The 22,769-nt window shown below is 43.0% G+C and overlaps 1 protein-coding gene across 2 annotated transcripts in view; it reads right to left on the bottom strand.

The window, feature by feature from the left end:
* sugt1 (SGT1 homolog, MIS12 kinetochore complex assembly cochaperone) overlaps positions 1–22,430 on the bottom strand; it is a 34,522-nt gene extending 12,092 nt beyond the window's left edge. The window contains exons 1-10 of one of the 2 annotated variants that reach the window (XM_084058367.1): positions 22,299–22,430; positions 22,151–22,199; positions 19,314–19,404; positions 18,161–18,230; positions 13,497–13,567; positions 12,061–12,114; positions 10,715–10,743; positions 10,461–10,483; positions 9,996–10,092; positions 6,354–6,461 (exon numbers count right to left, since the gene is read on the bottom strand). In XM_084058367.1, coding sequence (XP_083914493.1) covers positions 6,354–6,461; positions 9,996–10,092; positions 10,461–10,483; positions 10,715–10,743; positions 12,061–12,114; positions 13,497–13,567; positions 18,161–18,230; positions 19,314–19,404; positions 22,151–22,199; positions 22,299–22,312 — 606 coding nt within the window. In that variant the 5' untranslated portion in view covers positions 22,313–22,430. Of the gene's footprint in view, positions 1–6,353; positions 6,462–9,995; positions 10,093–10,460; positions 10,484–10,714; positions 10,744–12,060; positions 12,115–13,496; positions 13,568–18,160; positions 18,231–19,313; positions 19,405–22,150; positions 22,203–22,298 lie in introns of both variants that reach the window. The other variant, XM_084058366.1, reaches the window with a different exon arrangement.
* Positions 22,431–22,769: the final 339 nt, after the last annotated feature.

Below are 22,769 nucleotides of genomic sequence, written 5' to 3'. Positions count from 1 at the left end.
TGTCAAGGACCCCCAAAATTATATGTATTTGCCCGCGGACCCCCATCGAAATATTTTGTTCCAGGGACCCCCCAGAAGCAAAGATTTGAGTTAAAAATGTTCGCTTTAGAAATATATGTATTCAAAGATTTGCACACATTTTCAAGATTTTTCAAAAATAGCAGATCTACAAGCTCGTAGCGCGGCACTCGGTGCCGCGCTATGAGCTTGTATATCTGCTATTTTTGAATAGCCCAAAGTGTAAAATAATGCTTTTTAGCTCAAATCAAAAAATGACACAGTTCCAGGTCTTAATGGGTTAAAGAGCGGAGAGATGCGACTTTACTCATTGGCTGAAGGGAGATGGGAGATGGTTTCGGAAACGCGACGAATCAGGCAGCGCGTGTGTATTCCAGAGTGTGTGTGTGTGTGTGTGTGTGTGTGTCTAGACGTCTGCTCTGATCAAACACACTGGTGTGTAATTGGCTCCCCATCGTCATGGTGACCCCCGGGGTTAGGCCGTCCTTCATGGCGAAGGACACAAGGTCGCTGTGATACGCACACGCACACAAACACACACCAACACAACTCCACAGAAACACAGTATAACTGGCACGAGTGTGTTGAAAGATTGGAATTGTCAGACTCTGTTGATGTGGGTGTGTGTGTGTGGATGGAGCATGCGTGTGTTAATGGTGTGTGTGTGTGTGTGTGTGTGTGTGTGTGTGTGTGTGTGTGTGCGTGCGTGCGTGCGTGCGTGCGTGCGTGCGTGCGTGCGTGCGTGCGTGCGTGCGTGCGTGCGTGCGTGCGTATATACACTCATGCCCGGCTTAGCTTCCCCCGCTAAGACTTTAAAGGCAGCGGGGAGATGGTGCATGAATACTGGCAGTGAGGAATGAAGGCAGCCCATTACAGAAAGAGAGAGAGAGGGGCAAAGAGAGAGAGAGAGAGAGGAAGTCAGAGAGAGAGAGAGAGAGAGATAGAAATGGGAAAAGAGGGAGAGAGAGACAGACAGACCTTGGTGGGGGTAAATCAACAGCTCCTGGGGTACAACATTTTTTAAACGCTCATTAGGGATGCGTGCCAATCTGGAGGAACTTGATTTGCTGACGCTGTTGTTCACGTGTCTGTTGTTGGGTCGGCTCCCCCCCCCGCCGCCCTCTGCCTTCTGGGGCATGACTTTGAAACGGCACTGAACGCGGCTCCCAGAGAGGATGTACATTTACATTTTAAAAGCATGTTATTTCCCTCTTTTTTTTTGAGTGGGCGGGGGGCACGGAGTCTTTAACAGATAAATGTGGATGTGATCATGGATGTGTGTTCTTAGAGCTGTGTGTGTGTGTGTGTGTGTGTGTGTGTGTGTGTGTGTGTGTGTGTGTGTGTGTGTAGGGCCATGCATACCCATGGAGCCCAGTGGACCAGGGAACAGGCAGGTCTTTGTGGGATTTGAGTGGAGAGGGTGGAGGGTCTGTACTCTCCTTCTCTTCTCCGTTAACCTACTCTCCATTGACAACCCCCCCCCCTCCCATTTTCTTTAACACTCAACTTGGGTGGTGGTAGTGTGTGTGTGTGTGTGTGTGTGTGTGTGTGTGTGTGTGTGTGTGTGTGTGTGTGTGTGTGTGTGTGTGTGTGTGTGTGTGTGTGTGTGTGTGTGTGTGTGTGTGTGTGTGTGTGTGTGTGTGTGTGTGTGTGTGTGTGTGTGTGCGTGCGCGTGCGTGTGTGTGTGTTCCTGACATAGGTCACATTTTGAAGCACATGTATTGGGGTTAAATTGATGGGTATAATCTATAATATAATAATAATTTCTATCCGTTATGGTTAAGGTTAGAGTAGAGGTTGTTCATAGGCATGTATCAATTAAGGTTACAGTTAGAGTAAAAGGTTAGTGTTAGATCAGTTACGATTAAGTCTGATGCAAGGTGATATGGAATGGATGCAAGTTAATGCGATGCAGTTCAACCAATCGCAAAACCAACGTGTGTGTTTGTGTGTGCGTGTGTGCGTGTGCGTGCGCAGGGTGACCATGTAAGAGCGAGAGAGATAACAGCACAAAAGCTACAGAAGAAAACAGTAGAGGGACAGAACGATGAAAAGAAAGACAAATCGAGGAGAGAAAAAAAGAGAGCAAAATCCAAAGGGGGGGGGGGGGGAGGGAGAAATGAGTGCCGAAAAAATAGCAGGAATAGAAAGGATGGGGAGAGAAAAAGAGAGTAAGAGAGCGGTCTGTTCGGTCTGTCTAAGGCGCTCTCCCTTCCCCATCTCTCCCAGACTGAGTGCTTGTTTAAGCTTCCACACACGTGCACCTCTGGTATGCAGTGTCCACTGTTGCCATGGAAAAGTGAGTGAGTGTGCATTTGAGAGTGCGCGCACACAAGCCTCTGTGTGAGTGTGTGTGTGTGTGAGAGAGAGTGTGTGTCAATGTGTGACTGGCCACTGTTTGTTTTTGAGATTGTGCGCGCGTGTGTGTGTGTGTGTGTGTGCATATGGTTGGTATGTGTGAATGACCACTGTTTGTGTATTTGTATGTACAGTATGTATGAAGCGAGCGGAGGAGGGCAGGCAGGGATTTATTTTTTTCACTCCTCCGTGATGTGAAGCTGGAGGCTTCAGATAGAAAAGGCTGGCAGCTTTCTGCTGCTAAACTTGCTGATGTGTAGAGAAACAGCCCCGGTTCCCCTGCCCAGGCAGGTCAACCTCCACCCCGCGCAGCAAAACCGTGCCATTGACATCTACGCTGCGGACACGGAGAGATCTACTACACACAACACAGGACAACATGAAACGACCTAACTTATCGTTGCTGTCGGGCGTGCAAGGGGGGTTTTCAAAGTCAGTAGCCAGCCACTGACCAAATGCTCTTCACTTTTTGTCTCCTCTATGGGAGGTGACCATTCCAAAAAAGGCCCAAAAACTAAATCCCATTGGGACTTGTAAAAAAGTGCTGAATCCGCCTGGAGACATCTTTGGCATCCATCAGCCGTTGCGGCTGCTGGATGAAAGAAGTCAGGTTTCTTGCGGTGTTGGTGACCCGAGCCCTCGCTGCTATACCCAGGAAACAGTGAGCACCGTGTTGTTGCCATTTAATCTCCGCTATCGTATTCCGCAGTCAGGAAAAAATACAAAACAATCAATTTCTTTCTAGGGCTGCGCGGTTTGACCTAGAGCCCGACCGATACCCATGGGCAGGCGGATATATCTCAGCTGATATAAGGCCGTACATAAAATATTTATGCCGCCGTTTAATCCGACGACCTATTGGCGTTCACGTCAAACAGAAGATTAATGTGAATACCGTGTGTTTGTGCTATCTGCCCCGTGCCGTTGTGTGTGCCGAAAGATCAGCGATTCATCCTTGTTCAGCAGATTTCATCAAATATCTAAAGATGCATCAGTGCAATCCGTGAGGGAAAAGTTGTTGTTAAGACTGTGAAATCCTGAGTAATCTTTTAACTCTCAGACTGTACAAACCACCAGTGTTCATTTATGCTTTTGTACACTCAGTGCACTGGCTGGTATTATGCATTTCAGCAGCAAGGGAATTGCCAGACATAATGGTTGTCTGCCATTGTTTTCCGATCTTACTGCATATCGGAATCGGCTCAAAATATCCAATTGTGTGACCCGTACCTGTCACATGATTGTCACAATATGTTATGGAAAAAGCTCTCTCTCTCTCTCTGTCTCCATGCTGTATTCCCCTGGTATCTCTCTCCCCGCTACACTCTGTACTCAACAGTCCTAGGAGCAGACGGAACTCTCACAGCCTGAGCAAGCACACAGACTCAGTCAACACTGGAGCACAGTCATTAGCCCACATCCCTTATACACACTAATTAGTCTATACTAAAAAGTGCCCTTCCTACTCATTAGAGCCATAATCACCTTAAACAGTGCTGGGGTACTCTCACAGGACACGGCTTTAACATTTCAGAGTGTGTGTGTGTGTGTGTATGCGAAGGTATGTGTGCTTGTATTTGTTGCTCACTTTTTGTGCATCTGAGTGTAGATATATTTCATATTGTTTGTGTATGTACATGCGTAGGTAGTAGGTAGGCATATGAATGCCTGTCTAATAAATAGTGTGCGTGTGTACAATATATCCATGTTAGTGTGAGCCTGTGTGTGTAGTATGAGCGTGTGCGTGCGTGTGCGTGCATGTGTAGGTTGACATTTGAGTGCCTGTGTGTATATTCTGTTCATGCTGCGTGTGTAAGCAAGAATAGGTAGGCGGCTGCTGCCCATGAGTGTGTATCTGCAGTTCATCCTGAGTGTATATGTGGGTTTGGTGTGTATGGGTGCACAAATCTCCCGTTAACTCTATGAGTTATGCTAAGGTGTCTACAGGGGACATATTTAACAAGCCTGGGGTGTTTTCTTCCCATTTCTCGTGGCTCCAGCAGGCTTAACAGCTTTAAGGAATTATAGACAGACAGCTGCAGCCTACTTTACACTGCTGCTTTTGGACGGCTTTTTTCCAAAAGAGGTTTAGAAGCTAATCGCACTGTGATAACCTTAAGGGCTTGTGCAAGTGTTCTTTTCCTAATTTCTTTTCTCTTTTTCTCCAGCTCAATGACTAGAAAAATCCAATGCAAAGGCGTTGGTCAGTCTTCAATTTATCATTGGCTAGCGAGACAGCAGGAGTGTAAACTGAGCCACTATCACTCTTGAGGGTTTGTTCTTTACAACAATAATAATAGAGGTGACCCCAAGCAGTTGACTATTGGACGATGGATTGATCCAAAGAGCCTGATTTGACTGCCAATGTTAAAGTTGAATTGTGTCAAAGTGTTCCTGAGCAAGACAATTAACCCTTAATCTCTCCCTGGGTAACTAAGATGTGCGGGATGTTCCTTGAGCTGATGGTAGGTGTTGCATACTAATACTGTTACCAGCTCAGTGGCCTGAGACTGGCAGGTCGAGGTTCAATTCCCGGCCGAAACATACCTATCACTATAAAAATGTTACCCAAAGCTTGGCACTCAGCATCAAGGGTGGGATTGGGGGTAAGTCCCTACGACATTCTCCATGGAGTGTACCCACGCTACAGAAACAAGAGATAGGCTCCTGACCTATGGGACACATGGCTCGGGAAGTGTTGGTTCCCATGGCTACTTAATTATTTACTAAATGCTGTTAATAAAAAGAAAAAAACTCATGTACTTTAATCAATCAAATTTGTGGGACCATCGGAGCAGCACAATACAGACATTTCAAATAATGAGTGAGGAAATGGATGTAACACGTCCCATTATGTCTACATGCTGGTACATGCTACATATATGCTCATCTACACTTGTATGCACGTTGTTAAATAGGCCTACATATTGCCATAGCAATGATTCACTCACTTCCTAGGCTTCTTTTTTCACAGACCAGAAGATGAAACTGGTCATTTTTATTGCAAAACCAGAATCATTTAAACTCAATATTATGGTTGTTTTATTTGAACTTGACATCATAGAAGCATGAGATTAATCATGTAATGTTACTGAATGATCATATGAAAGACAGCCTTTAGGCGACTTAACAGCTGTAAGTAGGCTAATCCCTGTAAATGAACAGGAGGGCAGCAGGAAATAATTACTTGATAATTAGGAATTATTTTCATATTCACACACAGATTTCTGTTCGGAAGTTTAGGTGAATGATAGACAATTAATTAAATTGTAGATTGTGAATCTGTGTTCACCTCTCTTTAGACCTAAATCAAATTACACAGCATTTTTTTGTAAAGTTAAACTGAAATGACCAGCTAGTTGCTGCGTTCGGTCACAAATACCTTCTTATGCCAAGACAAACTACTTTTCTTTTGTCTGGTGTGGAAAAGATGGAAGCCAATGTCGCAAGTGAGAATTATGTATCAATGACGAAGGCAATACCACGATTCAACGATCATTAGACGATAGGCAAGACTTGACCAATCAGACTCAACCATGTACATTCTTAGTTGGGGACACCCCTAAATAATAATCATGATGAGAACTGACAGCATCTTTCCCCCGGTCATCAAATGATTGGCTTAGGAATGCGATAAAAACTAAACAAATCTCCATGATTCAACGCTTCATGGGGTGTGTGATTGATAGAAAATACGTTTTTTTTTGGGTGAACTACTCCTTTAAAATCACTGCTCTGGCTGTGTACTGGCCATAGTGGAGGGTTAATCCCAAAACACAGGTTTACAGAATAGGGGCATCTGGTGGGACAAAATCTACTGGCATCTGGTGGTTGATGTAAAAGCTCTAGGCACAATATTTCTGTGCGGAAATGGTGACACAGATAAGCTCTAGAGTCTAGACTGCGAATAAGCAATCTGGACTCTGACAGACCGACTGGGTTGATGGGGTGGATGGTTGGGTGAGTGGGTGCAGTACCTTGGTGGTGAGGATCTTAAAGGTGCTCTGTAGAGGAGTGATTGGATGAAGGAGCTGCAAGGCGAGGCTGTAGTCGTCCCCTGATGGCAACCGCACTGTGGCAGACAGCTGGAGGGAGGAGGGACCACACACACACACACACACACACACACACACACACACACACACATTTATATTACTATACTTGTGAGGACATCAAAACTTGACATAACCCTAAAATGCTACGTTATATGTAGTTACACACCGGTGTTGCACACCAAAAAGAGCAGCTCTACAAGCTTATGATGCGTTGGCGCGACCCTGGTACTATAATCAGTACGATTCTAACTTGAATCTTTTTCTAAATGTAAGACTAACATTTTTAACCATAGAAACAACCATTACTCTTAAGAGAACCAGGAAAATTGTCCTTATAATGTCTATTTCTCAACTTCTATTGTAGTTGTGGGGACATTAATATAAACACACACACACAAACACAAGTTGCTAACACAGGTAAAATTCAGGGTTCTACAGAAATTGAAAGTTTAAATTACCGTTGAATATCGGGAAGCTAAATCGTAATTTCAAATTCATGAGACTATGTTTAAACAGTTTGACCGAGATCTACGTGGGCTCCAAGATTTCTTGGAGGATTTATTTTTATTTATTGGATTGAAACAAATTCTTGTTTGATGAATGCACGCCATGTTGACGTCCTGAATATATAAACAACGTACAATAGCAAAATCCCCCCCCCCCCAAAACATCATCATTGACCGTCGGAAAACAAAAATCCAAATTGACAGCGAGAGAGCAAACGTTGACCTCTCCCCTGTGGCTGCACAGCGCTGAAGGAGGAGAACTCAACCCAGATACCAGATAAGAAAGACAAAGATGGATAAGGAAGGGTGGTGGTGTGGTGTGGTGGGGGAGGGGTGTCGGCGATGTCCTTGTGAATAATTGTCAGGCTGGTTGTGTGACGGCAAGGAGTCTCCTGGCACTGTGTCCCCTGCAACCGGACACTGACCCCTGAAGACGGCTTGTTACAGCTCCCTATACAGCCTGTCACGAGTGGCGTGGGTCACCGACAGTGGTGGACCGCAGTAACCAAGTAACATTTTCGGGCAGAAACCGTTTATCTCCATTATCCCATTGAGACCTGAAGCCGATTCTACATGTCTCCTAAATCTCAACAGTATTCTGAAAAACGTATGTTTCTATATCAGTGGTGCTCAATCTTCAAGGACCCCCAAAATTATACGTATTTGGCCGCGGACCCCCATCAAAATATTTTGTTCCAGGGACCCCCCAGAAGCAAAGTTTGCTTTAAAAATATATCTATTCAAAGATTTGCACACATTTTCACGATTTTTCAAAAATAGCAGATCTACAAGCTCGTAGCGCGGCACTCGGTGCCGCGCTATGAGCTTGTATATCTGCTATTTTTGAATAGCCCAAAGTGTAAAATAATGCTTTTTAGCTCAAATCTAAAAATGACACAGTTCCAGGTCTTAATGGGTTAAGCAGAGGTTTTCCACCCAACAGAGACGATTTACTTGAGTGCTGTACCTAAGTAAATTCGATGCGTACAATTGTTCGCTTTGAAAAAATAAATATTCAAAGATTTGCACACATTTTCAAAAATAGCAGATCTACAAGCTCGTAGTGAGACCAGTGAGGTCCAGCTCCCTACAGCCTGTCACAGTGGGCGTGGGTCACTGAGGTGCACAAGGAGGCCCACTTCCTCCTCGCCACGGTCTGCACTTGTCAAGACGCCAGCCCACACACACACACACACACACACACACACACACACACACCACCACAAGATCTCTGGATAGACTCGTCACATTGAAATAATGGAATGGCGAAATATAACTGCGGTCTTATGAGAAGCGCTACACAGAGACTTAAGCCCTGGTGCGATGTATTATATCGTCACTGTCGTGGCATAAACCTCCTATCTCCATGTCCATGAAAAAGCACTTTTTGTGCCTTTTCCGTAATTAATGAATTACTTGATCATACTACGGCGTCACGCGAAAGTATGAAAAGTTACAGATCCACAAGCTCGAAACGCGGCGCGAAACGATGCGTTTTGAGCTTGTAGATCTGCCACTTTTGCCATTTTTTAAATTTGACTCCGTAAAAGTAACAGTTTTGGACATACGAGGTTTCCACCCGACAGAGACGCTATGTTGGAATCACAATATTGACAACTGTGGTTTCCCAAGTCGTAAGAGGCTCCCCAATTTTGAGGTGTTCCAGAGAGCTTCCTCAGCCTAAGTATTTCGGTAGGGTGCATATTTCCAAATGCTCGGCCGACAAATGGAGTTGCCTGTCAGGGAAAATCTGTCACTTGATGCGTGGAAGGAGAATCCTAAGCATTAGCATGTCATTATCTTTTTTTCCCCACAGTTTTCCCAAGTTTCCTTCTACAGCATATTGTTTGAGCACTGAAAGAAAAATTGCGTAGAAAATGTTCTGCGTGTATCGTAATTCATATTATGCTATGAATGGCTGAAAGAGAAATGATGAAATGTTTTGGTCTCCATAATTGTACTGCCATAGATGTAGAATGAAAAGGTAACCACAAGTCCAACACAAGATTTCAAGTAATTATATCAAAAATAAATACAAATTGTCATATTTACATCATTACTTGAGACCATTGCCTTTGATCAGTAACATTCTACAAGGCGACTCTGTTCAAATTTTACAGTGAATTCACCCAGAGTTTCCAAGAGAGCTTTGTAACAGAGACCTGGCAACGTTAACGAGATACAAACTTTGTAAAGTTGGGCACAGTAACTAAAAGAAATTGGAAACGGGGGGGGGGGGGGGGGGGGGTTTCAAGTCTTTTAATATTAATTTCCAATTCACTCAATAACCGTAAGTAGTGTACAACCACTGCACACTTTGTCACAGGGGAGACGGATAATTGGAAACTCTGCCTTTCATCTTGAATTGCCCTAAATATAGTAGACACATAACCACACACGCGCATTACACAGATCTAGTTAAAGATATATGAAGATATCTGTACTTTGCACCAAAACTTTCCAAAAGCTGAGGAACAGTTGATTAAGTGTGAATGTGGGGAAAGGGCGAACGAATTCTTTTGATATGGGGTTAGACTCGGTTTATTATCCTATGAGGACAAACACAGCCGTTTTCTCTGGGGTTCCCTCCAGTTACCCCTCAGAGAGAGAGAGAGAGAGGGAGAGAAAGAGAGAGAGAACTGTAAAAGGAAAAAAGAGAGCGAGAGAAAGGGCTTTCTCCCTGGGGGGGACTTTGAGGCTGATCTTGGATCAGCTATGCTTTCTATCTACTGACAATTAAAGAGGTTGGGAATTGCGGGGAAGGTAAATTGTTCTTAGATCTCGACTTGGGGGCAATGTTTAACAAGGCACCACTGGAGGCATAGTTGGCTCCCCTGGGACTGAGTGCATGTGTGTGCATGTGTGTGCATGTGCGTGTGTATGTAACGGAGAGAAGACCCATCTAATGGTTACCCCTGAGGAGAAAAGCCCAATAGGAACACACACACACACACACGCGCGCGCACACGCACATGCATTTCCATTTGCCACAAAGCCCAAGTTCTTCTCTACTACTTTGAAGTGTGTGTTGATGTTGTGTGCGCGTAAATGCACCTACCGCTGTCTCTGAGAAGTTGACACGGACCCCATCCTTCGGTACATTCTTCACCATGATTGAGACAATTACTTGGGACTCCGTCTGGTACCAATCATATCTGTGGAGCGCCAGAAATTCACACACACAGGCCACAGAAATGCACACAGTACTGTTTAGCCAAAGTCTGAAGAATTGGTGATGATTTACAATGACAATCGCAAGCTCTCAGTTATGTCTCCACAAAACTCCAAACACACATCTACACACTCACACGCACGCACACAACCCCACTCACTCGATTAACACAGATCAAAATTAGGTGGCTTTTGTTTTGACCATTAGGGACCTTTAGTTAGTCATTTTAAATGATATGACAAAACAACTCAACAAAATCGCAGCTCAAAAACAAACCGGGCACAAACACAAAACACTGAAAAAAGGATTGCTTGGCAACAACTAACTGTCCGGGAACGTTTGTGTACTCACTTCACGTGTGGAGCTGCCGGTGTCTGTTGGAAGATTCAGTCACCGGAACAGACAATTAGGCAGTGTGTTTGGGGGGGATGCACAAAACAAATGGACACAGGCGAGACACACAAAGAGAGAAACAAAGAGCTTAGTAAGGCTTCATCTGGAACAGTAGTGTACACACACACACACACACACACAGCACAGAGTTGCACACCACGGCTAATGCTGAGAGCAACAGTGACCCCCGGTGGCCTGACAGAGGAACTCACCGTAATGACTTCACCATTCTGGCTATTCTCTGGAAAGAAAGCAAGAGATAGAGGTGTTAAAAAAAAACAGGGGACCTAATATCGCCGTCATGTCAGTTAAACTTTACTCTACTATTCTTCAAATTGATGATCTCACAGCTACACCACACACACACACACACACACACACACACACACACACACACATAAAGAGATATAAGAGAGATATAGCCTGCATTACACATTGACCAATAAGCTGTTTACCGATTGGTAACGCGATAAACATGCGAACAGAATCTGCATTGGGTTTCAACGTGTTTTTGCTGTACACATAGACTCCTCTCCAATGGCTCCGAAGCCAAGTTGTTTACTTGTCTGTCCACGCCCATTAAAAGCCCTGTGGGCCCCCTGCCAGCATGCCTGCTCACCGTTTACCAGAAAGCTGTCATATATTATTCAATACATTCATTAGAGAGAGAGAGAGAGAGAGAGAGAGATAGATAGAGAGAGGGAGAGGGAGAGAGAGAGTTGACGGCGAAAGGAGATATGACGCGAGTTAATGTTGTCTTAATGAGGTCGTACTTGAAAAGAGGGAGGGCTGTGGGGACTGTTGAGATAAAAAGGTGTGTGTGTGTGTGTGTGTGTGTGTGTGTGTGTGTGTGTGTGTGTGTGTATTTTGAAGCGTACTGCAGTGGTGTCAGACAGGAGCTAGGGACAACCAGCTGCTGCGCACACTGGAAACACATTGTCACCAGAAGAAGAACAAAGACACAGACGAGTGGAAGTCAACGATGACTGCGAGACGAATAATCACTCAAGGTGTGTGTGTGTGTGTGTGTGTGTGTGTGTGTGTGTGTGTGTGTGTGTGAGAGAGAGAGAGAGAGAGCAAGTATGAGTGAGCGTGTGTATGGATAGCATTCTTTAAAGTTTTGGGGCAGGGATTTACACCAGCGAGCATACTGCTGTGTGTGTGTGTGTGTGTGTGTGTGTGTGTGTGTGTGTGTGTACACGTGTGTACACGTGCTTCGAGCCTCATCGGGGTTTTCAAGATTGTCGGCAGGCAACTGTGATGAATCACAACGCTTCTGGGATTTAAACTTGAGCTGCGCACGTGTCAAAACCCATGTTCACTTGGAACGATTCAGGCCTATAATAGCTGCCTTCGCACACACGCCATCCAGAGACGCACGCACGTGTATCCTTAACGGAATGGTTTGAACCCTCTCGAGGAGGGGTCGCACGCTCCAATACTGTGCGCGCGTTCCACCTGACGCATACCGCGGCCGCCTAGACAGGAGGTGGAGGCTCAGCGTGGGACGGCACAAAGTAGGGTGGAGGAAGACAAAGTGTCCTGTTAGCTTACTTACTCTCCATCATCTCCTCGCAGCGCTTCATCCAAACCTCAAAGGATTTGTCGGAACCTGAGGGACGACACACCAGAGAACAAGGAGTCAAATACGTTACATAATAATACTGAGTGAGCGTGAAAAGCCTGACTTATGCTTCGGTGACAAAGCATCGACTGGGAACCTGTAGCAGAGACTCCTACGTAGTACTTGTGTCACCTATTTTTCTATTTTTGCCATGAGCACCGATGTTCTGAGACGGTCTATTTCTGTTAGAATTGTACAGCACTTTGTGCTAAAATGCTATGTACTGTAGCTCATACAAATGTGTTCAAATAAACCCTACAGCCAAATCAATGGGAAGTTAATGACAGATAGTTATTACAAATAATTGCGTATCAAATTACAACTTCAGTTTGCACAATTAACAATCACAGAATATTGATGGAGGAGCATTGTACATTGCTTTACTTAATTCCATCTATTTAATATGAGGTACAAAAAATCTAATAAATAAATGATATTCCCCAAACCATCCTGATAAACAATTATGTTTAATAATGTAATGATAAACTAATTGATTACAGTTTATCATTTTAGCCCAGTCCGTAGCGTGCTCGCCTTTGAATTGCAAGGTTCAGGGTTTGATCTCGGGCACTGCCAACTCAGCGTAGGAGTAGCACGGCTTGGGTAACTAAGACGTGTGGTAAGTGCTGGGAGCTGACAGTCGGGGTAGTGCTCCACCTCAGCAATCCATCTCCCAGGGGTCTAGCACAATGTAAAGGGGATAGATGCCCCCGTTGCTCGGCTGATACGACAATAAGCCACTCCGACCTACTTACTTACTATATCAATGTCAGTGAGGTGCCGAACAAAGTGGTTGAATTCTGCTCAACCACTTTGAGAACTTTGGGAAGTGGCTGGAGGTATAACAGTTAGAGCAATGTTTTATCAATAGAAGTGCACGAGACCACAGGTCTCGTGCACTTCTATTGATAAAACACTGCTAAGGGCCAACACAGTTATTAAGTAAGAAGCTGTTATCAAAAGCTATTAAGCAGGTAAGGTAGGCTGACTCTATCCTCAAAACACTGTACATATGTCTGAATTTGCCTCCTAACAATATTGGGTCACTGGCAAATTAGAGAGAAATGTGGCTCCCCCAGGAAACAACAAGAAAAGGACAAATGGAAAATCAGTGGACCAGAATGAAGGAGACATGAGAAGACGGGACAGGTGTTGCGAGGCGGAGGTGGGGAGGTGCGAGATAAGATAACCGACAGCAACTCAGCACTTTTTTTTGGACGAGGAGAGAAAAGAAGAAGATCGGTGCACCGCGGAGGAGTTTGCAATAAGTAAGCAAACAGCTGGGTGCAGCAGTGGCAGAACTGAGATGAACTCTTGAGCACACTAGAGCCCAGCGTTTTGTCCCCGAGGGCAGGACAGGCTGTACTCACCGTCCAGCTGGTGTCCCCGAGTAAAGGCTGCATGTGATGACTCATAGCGGTTCAGGTGGTACTCTGCTATTCTGCAGGGGGTCAAAGAGAGAAACATTACAGATGAAGCACACTCAACGATGACTTCATCCCAGAGCACGTGCTGCCGTGGCTGTAGAGTTATCACAAATGCAGCCTTTAGATGCCCTGGGTGGGGCTGGGTTGTATGATAAAAAGGGCAGTTAAAGGTGATGAACTTGTCTTGCACTGATTGCCCTAAGGCAGTGGGTCTCAAACGTTTCTGGATCAGGCCCCACTTGAAAATCTCCAAAGCATTTGCGGCCCACCCATCTGACCACTTAACATGGCATGTTTTAATTGTACGGTCAATCAATCAATTGCGTTCCGGGTTGGGTCAATGGAACTAACGTAGTATACTTTTTAAGTTCTTATTTATCACAATGAAAACTCATTTTTCAAGGTTTTTAAGAAAAAATATGGGGGCCCACTTGCATTATCCTGACGGCCCACAGGTAGGGAATCACTGCCCTAGGGATGATATGGCAGCTAAAGGGCCACCGTGTGTTTAACTGATGAGGGAACTCGCCATGTCAGCACCAGGTGGTGCAGGGATAAAGTACTCGTACACAACACTGTGGAGACTGGGGTTAGATTCCTCTGTGGTGCCTTGATGTGTATCTGAAGAAGCGGATACACCCTACCAGGCCAATCATGGAGGTTGGCAGTGAAAGGTGCCGTGTAGTGAATTGTGCATGGGGAATTGGTAGAGCAACTACCTTAATTTGGGAGAGAAACAAACACGGAATAAGTAGAACAACAAAATCTGTGAAAGAAAAATGTAATTGGTAGAACAACTAAATTGGGGGAAAAAACATGGCCAAACATGGTTGCTGACTTGCTGCAATTGTTTGGTAAGATTCATGGCTGGGGATACAATGGGAGTTTGTCTGTCCACACACTAATCAAGACGGAGCGGATAACAGCGACCTTTGATGGTCTAAATTAAATGTGTAGTTTAACATTCAGTTCAATTTGTTTTGAGTTCATACAGTATGTACATTATACATTATTCTCATCTTTACGTCCTTACTGCTGCCTCCTCTAACTAACCCATCATCAGTCTGTCTCTCACACACCCACACTGCCTCTCAACAGTGGTCGGGTTCTTCTGATTCAACTATGCCACCACTCATTTATTTTACACTGTGAAGCCATTTGTAAAATCTGTTTCAATATAAGCGCCATCAATTAATTATTGATCATCCTTTTGACATGCAATGAATTGAGGGCAGAAATATCACAGATGATGATGGCTTACATGTGCATGTGATGAATTAATGGTACGGAAGCTATAAATATTCACAGCCCTGCGTAATGATAATGCATAATGACAGCTGTTCTCCTGCTGTTGGAGAACTCCGCCGATGCAACAAAATCAGTGAAATTGCCCTTTTTCTTTGCCATTCTCCTCACCGACAGGTCTAATGACCTGTCATTAGACATTTCGCTGCTTGTGCACTGTACCTATAGAGTGAGTGACAAATAATACAACCCTCTTGTATCTGGTGGAGCCGACACAAGTATCAATATACAAACGGATGTTTAAGAGTATTTCTAAATCCATTCATGGCGAGCCATGCAGTGAAAATCGGGCTTGTGCAAGTGTGGCCAGTTTCACAATGATTGATTCATTAAACCGGAATCAGGCGAATGTGCAGCTTTGTATATCTGATGAAAGGAACGTGTGCATATTGATGTCTTTGTATGTACAAACTGTTTTATACAGTACAAGCGTGTTGAAGACTGCAGGGTTTCCATGCCTTCACATGGGGTCTGTATGATTGAATGTGTGTGTGGAAGCACTCGTGTGACGATTACTTCTCAGCAGTGATGGAAGAAGTACTCAAATGTTTTACTTAAGTAAAAGTATCAATACCCAATTGTAGAAATGGTCTAGTTACATAGTTACTATAGTTACAAGTACAAGTTCGGTATTCAAGATTTACTTCAGTAAAAGAACAAAAGTATAGGTGACATTTTTCAACAAAAATAGGGAAAATAGCAGATCTACAACCTCACGATGCATCACATTCTGAGCTTATAGAGCAGGCTATTTTCGCACGACATCGTCGCATAACAAAGTAGTAGTATAGAACAGGTCTTCAGTGGACAGTGTCTGGGCTGCTACAGAGAAAGCCCTATCGCCAAAGTGTTTTGGGCGACACTGTGGGTTGTCTAGCAGCCATTGTTTGGGAGGAGCCGAGTGGCCCAACAACAGTTCTGTCTACGGGTACGAGATAAACAAATTATCCTCCGGCCTTCATTCTTGCCCTCAGTATCCAACCTTGGGCATGGCTACATCAGACATGCAGATATAGACAGATATAGATCTGATATGCCTGACTTCAGTTGGATAACCTCAGGCAACAATGAACGCTGACAGTACGCTCAAGTGATAATCTCTCTCTACATACACTGTATATATAAAGATAAAAATGTATTAATATTTCAAACTACTAGAACGCAGATTGTGCCTTCAATACAGCATGCAAACATTTACCCCCCCCCCCCCCCCCCCCCACACACACACACACACAGATACTGTTATAATATAATATATTAGAGGTTTGACCTGAGTATCTGTACTGTTTCCCTCTCATCTGCGTAAGCATACAGTATTGATATGTTCTTGTCGACCATGAGCGCTGCTTTATCAGGACACTGCATGCTCAAGGATACGGGATGCAACTGTTGAAGTGCAATTCATCTTCCTTGTAGAACATCAGGTTCTCTTGTTTGTGCTTATTCATATAACCCACCCTGCTTCTTTCTGTTCTAACTCACATATCTTCCGGTCACGTAACGTGACTGGGAATAAGTATACTGTATATTCTCCATGTGTTTAATAAACTTCAGAACATGCTGTGTGACATTGCCTTGTGTCATCTTGTTGTCCAGGCTTGTTTAACCCATTAAGGCCGATTCAAAAAATGTCTTCTAGATCCTAACAGTTTTCTGAAAAACATATGTTTCTATATCAGTGGTGCTCAAAGCTTTTTTCATGTAAAGGACCCCCAAAATTATATGTATTTGGCCGCGGACCCCCATCTCAAAATATTTTGTTCCAGGGAGTCCCAGAAGCAAATATTTGAGTTGGAAATTTCCGCTTAAAAAAATAATATATAGCAGATCTACAAGCTCATAGTGCGACACGAAGTGACGTACTATGAGGCCAAGGCCACAACAGATAGTTACAAAAAATCCCAACACATACAGACACCCTTTCAGGGCCCAACGTTGACAAGTTATTTTTTCCTTCTGGACCTGCAGGGCAAGTACTTCTTAAATGTACTTCAACTTGCCCCATTTAAATGTCTACTTGCCCTGCCTAGGGGGTACTGTAGCGGCGGTGCTACTCGTAGACTGTTCTCACAGTTTACTTCCAACTAAAACCCATTTTGATTGATTGAATACTTTATTAGTTAGAAATGAAAACGGCACATGGTGCAGTAAGACATTAAAGCTAGAAGGATAACACAAAAAAGTCCTGGGGACTTGTTTCTATTGTGGTCCTATGTATTGCCTGTTGATTGTGTGCAAAACAATACAGAGCAAGAGACCTTTTTTTTTTTTAACTACCAAAATACATCAGTCATATTTAATTGAGAATTGATTCCAAGATCCAACTATTAATTTATTTGTAACATGGACAGGTAAAAGCAAGATGGCAGGAACCAAACCTATAGAATCAATCAGTCGTCATTTCAGAACAGACATGCTCAGCAGGGCTCCAGAGTAACTTTTCAAACTAGTATTGGTTAATGTCAGTACGGTCGCTTTAAGACCGAGACTCAGTCAGCATCACCAAGCAATTGCATCATCAAATTTGCAACTGCACCGCATAACCTACAAGCTAACAGTGCATTGCATTCACTCCACCTACATGTTAGCTTGCAGATGTTTTTTTTTATTTTTTGCATGCGACACCATACTACGGATTGTGTGTGTGTGTGTGTGTGTGTGTGTGTGTGTGTGTGTGTGTGTGTGTGTGTGCGTGTGTGTGTGTGTGTGTGTGTGTGTACACAAGCTGTGTGCATCTGACCCTTGCACGCAATCTGACCAATTGAAATGTAGCAACTACCAATTGTGTGCATCAGGTGATTCAACTGAATTAAAAAACTTTATTAGACAATTGATATATGTTGTGTGTGTATATACATGATCATGTATATGTGTGCCTCAGTGATTTTATTTAACTAATATGACTCTGAGTCACTTTGAGGAACAGGATTGTTGCATTTAACCATACACACCATATATACAGAAGTTCAGAACACGTAAACACACGCACAGATGATGAAGGTGCAGACAGGGACAGACCAGCCTAATGATCATCAAACCCTTCACACGAATGCAATCACGTGAAATGATAACTCGCACACTCATTTTGGTGGCAGTCTAGAGCCCCTGCTTAGGCAGAGAGGTTCAGACAAGGCTGACAGAGGCAGCCCACACTGAATGAAGATATTGAGAAAGAAAAAGCAAACAAAGAAAAAACATCGCACTCAACTGGTACTGTACATGCCCTGGGCGGGCAACTATTATTGTCAGACCCTCACCCTAGACATTAAATCAGATTATGTTTCTAATGTTATGCCACCTACCCTGTTCGCATTAAGGCCACAGGAAGGCTGGAATTCAGCTGCAGCGCTTTCTTGGCATCATCAACCGCACCTGCAGAGTGATAGAGACAACAGGTACACAAGCTCAACTCATCATCACTGATACACTTTTTTTAAATATTTTTTATCCCTCGATTTTGTAACCCTTTTTTTTCACCCGGTGCCAATTTGCTAAGTGATCCTGGGCACTACACTCCCCCCACCAGCCTAGGGAGGCCAGGGCCGAGCTCATGCCTCCTTCAATGCATGAGAGCCAACTGACCTTCTTGTCACCCGACAGGGGGGAATTTCCCTGACTGCCCATAGTCTTGACTGGGTCCCCCCGTCTCTGTTTTTGTTTTATTGCAATCTCTTAATGTTTTCTGTCTTGAATCACTTGAGCCCTCGCATCCCTATCCTGGAGGGAACATTCAGCCGTAAATAGCCGATCTACAAACTCACAACATGCTGCGACACGCTGTGAGCTTGTAGATAGGCTATTTTCGGCAAAAACATATTTGGTGTAGAGTGAAAAAGGAGCAGATCAAGTACACAGCCAGCCAACCCCGGACAACTAATTATGAGATTACGACGTATAGAGGGTTTAAGTGGTTAATGTCTTAATGCTTAATATTGTAAAGCGCTTTGAATTGCCTTGTTGTTGAAATGTGCTATACAATTAAATTTGCCTTGCTATAGTAATTCATCATAAAGTGAGAAATAACAACACAAATCTCATACTAGAAAAAGACCGCAAGGTCGAAACGTTGTCTAGTATTGCTGCTGTGCTGTGAATAAAATTGGAGCATTTTAAAGTGAGTTGCGACTTGCGAGCCCCCATCTTGTTTTTCAAAGAATAATACCAGCCAGCAGCCAATGTTGAGGAATATTGACTGTTGTTGAATAAGACTGATTGTGCTAGCAGCTATTGTCCTGCACTGAAAACAAACCAGACCCTTTCTAAAACTCCTGGGCTGGTGAAATTATACTAAAAGTGGCTGGCAACTTTTGGAACCCATCAGCAATTGTGGTCGGTAGACTAAAGTAAACACAGTTCCCAGTCTGAGCACCGTCACTCAAAAAGAAAAAAGAGAACAGGAACACGTTAAAGTGTTTCTGGAGAATCAGGATTGGGTCTGAGGTGGATCCAACTTACAGCTGTAGTTCTTGAGCAGTATGTGGGCATAGGCGCGTTGGCACAACCACTCAGCATTGACACAGTCACCCTGCAAGGCCTCATTGAGCTCCTGGAAGAAAACATCTGGCTTGTAATATCGTTGCTGTCGGGAAGAAACCCCCCATCTCCATATTCTAACTTTTTGTGTTTTTTTGTAAATTATCGCCATACTTGATCATACTACAGCGTCACACAAAAGCATCAAAATTAGAAGATCCACAAGCTGGAAACACGAAGCGACGCGTTTTGAGCTTGTAGATCTTGCTATTTCTTTTATTTTAACCCTTAAAAGTAACAGCTTTGGACATATGAGGGTTCCACCCGTGACCCGACAGAGACGCTATGTTGTATCATGTGCAAATAGAAAATCTATACATGTATATATACTGTATGAGATCATTTATGTCATGTTATAACTATTGAATATAAAGTAAGGTTTGGAACGGGGTTGCATTTACAGTGTCCTGTCCCATTTTATCCACATAACCAATTATAAGTCATTTTTACCAATCATGTCCCTCTTTACCAGCAGTTATCAGCCACTGGAGCAGTGTGGTGGTGTTTACCTACAGAAACACACTGTCCTATCGCTGTTTGGTGTTTTCACTGTTTGTTTTGGTGGACAGGGATGTTTTTGGGCAACCAAAACTAACGGTGAAATAAAAACACTGCCACCAAAAATACAGCCAGTGTGTGTTTCTGCCAGGTAAACAGCACCACACCCAGTGGCTCATAACTGCCGTTATAGAGGGAAATGATGGGTGTTTATTTATGTATTGTATTGTTCTGTTATGTAAACAAACAAAGTTGCATTCTATGCCTTTAATAAATGGACTACTGAAGCCAAATAAGGCAGAGTCAGTGGTCAATCTGGGCAGTGGCAGATAAGAAATACATTAGTTTCAGCTTATTTTCTGATAACAGAAACATAGCTTATAAGCTTACTGATGTTCTTACAGGGTTCCCACACATTTTTAACAATGACTTTTCAAAACGTTTCCATAACTTTTCCAAAGTATTTTACCCCATTTCCAGGACTATAGAAATCATACAGTGCAATAATGAGACTCTTAAACCAGTGTGCCATCAATGCCCCAAGACAGACTCGAGCGAAGGTGTCACGTGACAAAAAGAACAGATCTTACAAGCTAACAACGCATCAAGTAGCACTGCATTTTACCACAATTTACCAATCTTTCACATAATGTTAGACAAAAACAATGTATTTCGTTGCTGTCGGGCAGAAACCTCTTATCTCCGTATTTTAACCCGTTTCTTTTTTAATCATACAGCGTCACACAAAAGCATCAAAAGTAGCAGATCTACAAGCTCAAAACGCGGCGCGAAGCGACGCATTTTGAGCTTGTAGATCTGCTACTTTTGCCATTTTAGAATTTGGAAAACAGTTTTTCTAATTTCAAAATATTTCCAGGAATTTCATGACCGTGGGAACCCTGTTCTTATGATGCCCTGGACAATTGTTTGAAATGCACACCATTACAGTGTCTAAAAGCTAAGGATATTATTTTAAATAATGTGTGAGCATTTACCAAGCCATCGGTGTACATATTTACATTCTAAAACAGACAGAAAGGTGTAGTGTAGGTTAATGACATCAACATTGAGCTAAACTATCGAAGAATGTAAATGATTTAACCTTCTCCTCCTGATTTAAGGTGGATAGTCCCAGGTTTCACGGGACATTGAAATGTTGAAATACTCTGTTACAAGTTAAAGTCCGTAATTCAAAATTTACTTGAGTAAAAGTACAAAAGTATTGGTATCGAAATGTACTTAAAGCACCAAAAGTAGAAAGTACTCTTTATGCAGAATGTCCCATTTCACAAGTTTTCAAATGTATAAAAAGTATTTAAATCTTTTGGAAATAGCAGATCTACAAGCTGGCGCATTGTGAGCTTGTAGATCGGCTATTTTCAAATAGCCCTAGTATAATAGTGCTGAAGTGGCTAATGTATGTTTTGAAATAATAATCAAAGTAACCAGTGTCTGAAAATTTAATATAATTGTAGTGGAGTAAAAGCACAATATTTGCCTCTGAGATGTAGTGGAGTAGAAGTAAGTACTGAAAACTGGAAATACTCCAGTTAAAGGTAGGGTAAGTGATTTACTTTGGTTAAATTAAGTGTTATATAGCTCTATATTCTGATAGTACTCATTGCTATAGAGTGTTTGTTCAGTAAAAGGAGTCTCCCATGTCTCTCCAGCTCTTTATTAAACAGAAAATGCATTTTCAGTGCTTTCTCCTGATTGGCTAAAATGTTGTCACCTACCTGAAAATGTACTATATTCTGTTTACCAAAGAGCTGGAGAGACCCCTGTGACCGAACAAACGCTCGGTAGCAATGATTACTATCAGAATATAGTACTTAAATGTTTTTAACAAAAACATTTTTTATATATATATATCACTTACCCTACCTTTAAGTAAAATAAATACCTCTAAATTGTACTAAGTACAGCACTTGAGTAAATCTGTACTTACTTAGTTACTTTACACCACTGACGGCTGATGGGACATTTAAACATAATGTCTGTTTCTCTCTCCCTCTCTATTTTCCCCTAAACGTTGCTTGTGCTCTCAGCATAAAAACACAACCATCACTGGAGGAATGATGCTAACCTGTGCTAACGTAGCCAGCTAGCAACAACATGGTGTCAACATCAGTGATGATGATAATGTTGTAAACCCTCTGCCACAGCAGACATTACAAAGTACTGTATCGATCCCACCATCATTGTTTAAAACGAATACACATTATAGATGGTTTGTGAAACGTTATAACCTTAGTGTTTACCTCCAGGGCTCTGTGTGGATCCTCATCAATGAAGCTGTCGAGGAAACTACTGCTGAAATGATGAGAACCCACCGTTAATTCTCCTCAATATCAGACAGACAACATGGAAATTGTATGTTTTTACTCTGTGACAATGTGTGCGACCTACCGTTCGGTCGCCATGTGTTGTTTGTGTTACTGTTTATTATATTATTCACGTTTTACAAGGCAGAAAGTTCTAGACGAGAAGAGAAGAGACCGAAAGCGAAACGTGACAACAAACCCAAACCCCCGGTGACCCACGCCAGTGTTGCCAGATATTGCGAGAGAAACAAGCAACCAGGTCTATGAAAACGAGCCCAAAAGAAGCAACTTAATTGGCCACATGAGCACTTTAAACCAACATTGGCTATTTGAAAATAGCAGATCTACGGTCCGGGTTCTAAAGTATATGCAGGACCCAAATTATACTTTAGTACCCGAACCATTTTTTTTTTTTCAAAGTTTTTCAAAAACTTAAAATGTGGAATGTTTGGAATATTTTGTTTAACATTCTAACAACACAACTGCTCCGGTGCTCCCTGGTTGGCACAAAACATTTTCATGAAAATATTTGTTTAAATAATAATTGAAACAAGCC

The sequence above is a fragment of the Gymnoscopelus microlampas genome (assembly GCF_963454915.1).
Source record: "Gymnoscopelus microlampas genome assembly, chromosome: 5".
Classification (NCBI taxonomy): domain Eukaryota; kingdom Metazoa; phylum Chordata; class Actinopteri; order Myctophiformes; family Myctophidae; genus Gymnoscopelus; species Gymnoscopelus microlampas.
This window is presented reverse-complemented; position numbering and strand designations above follow the sequence as displayed.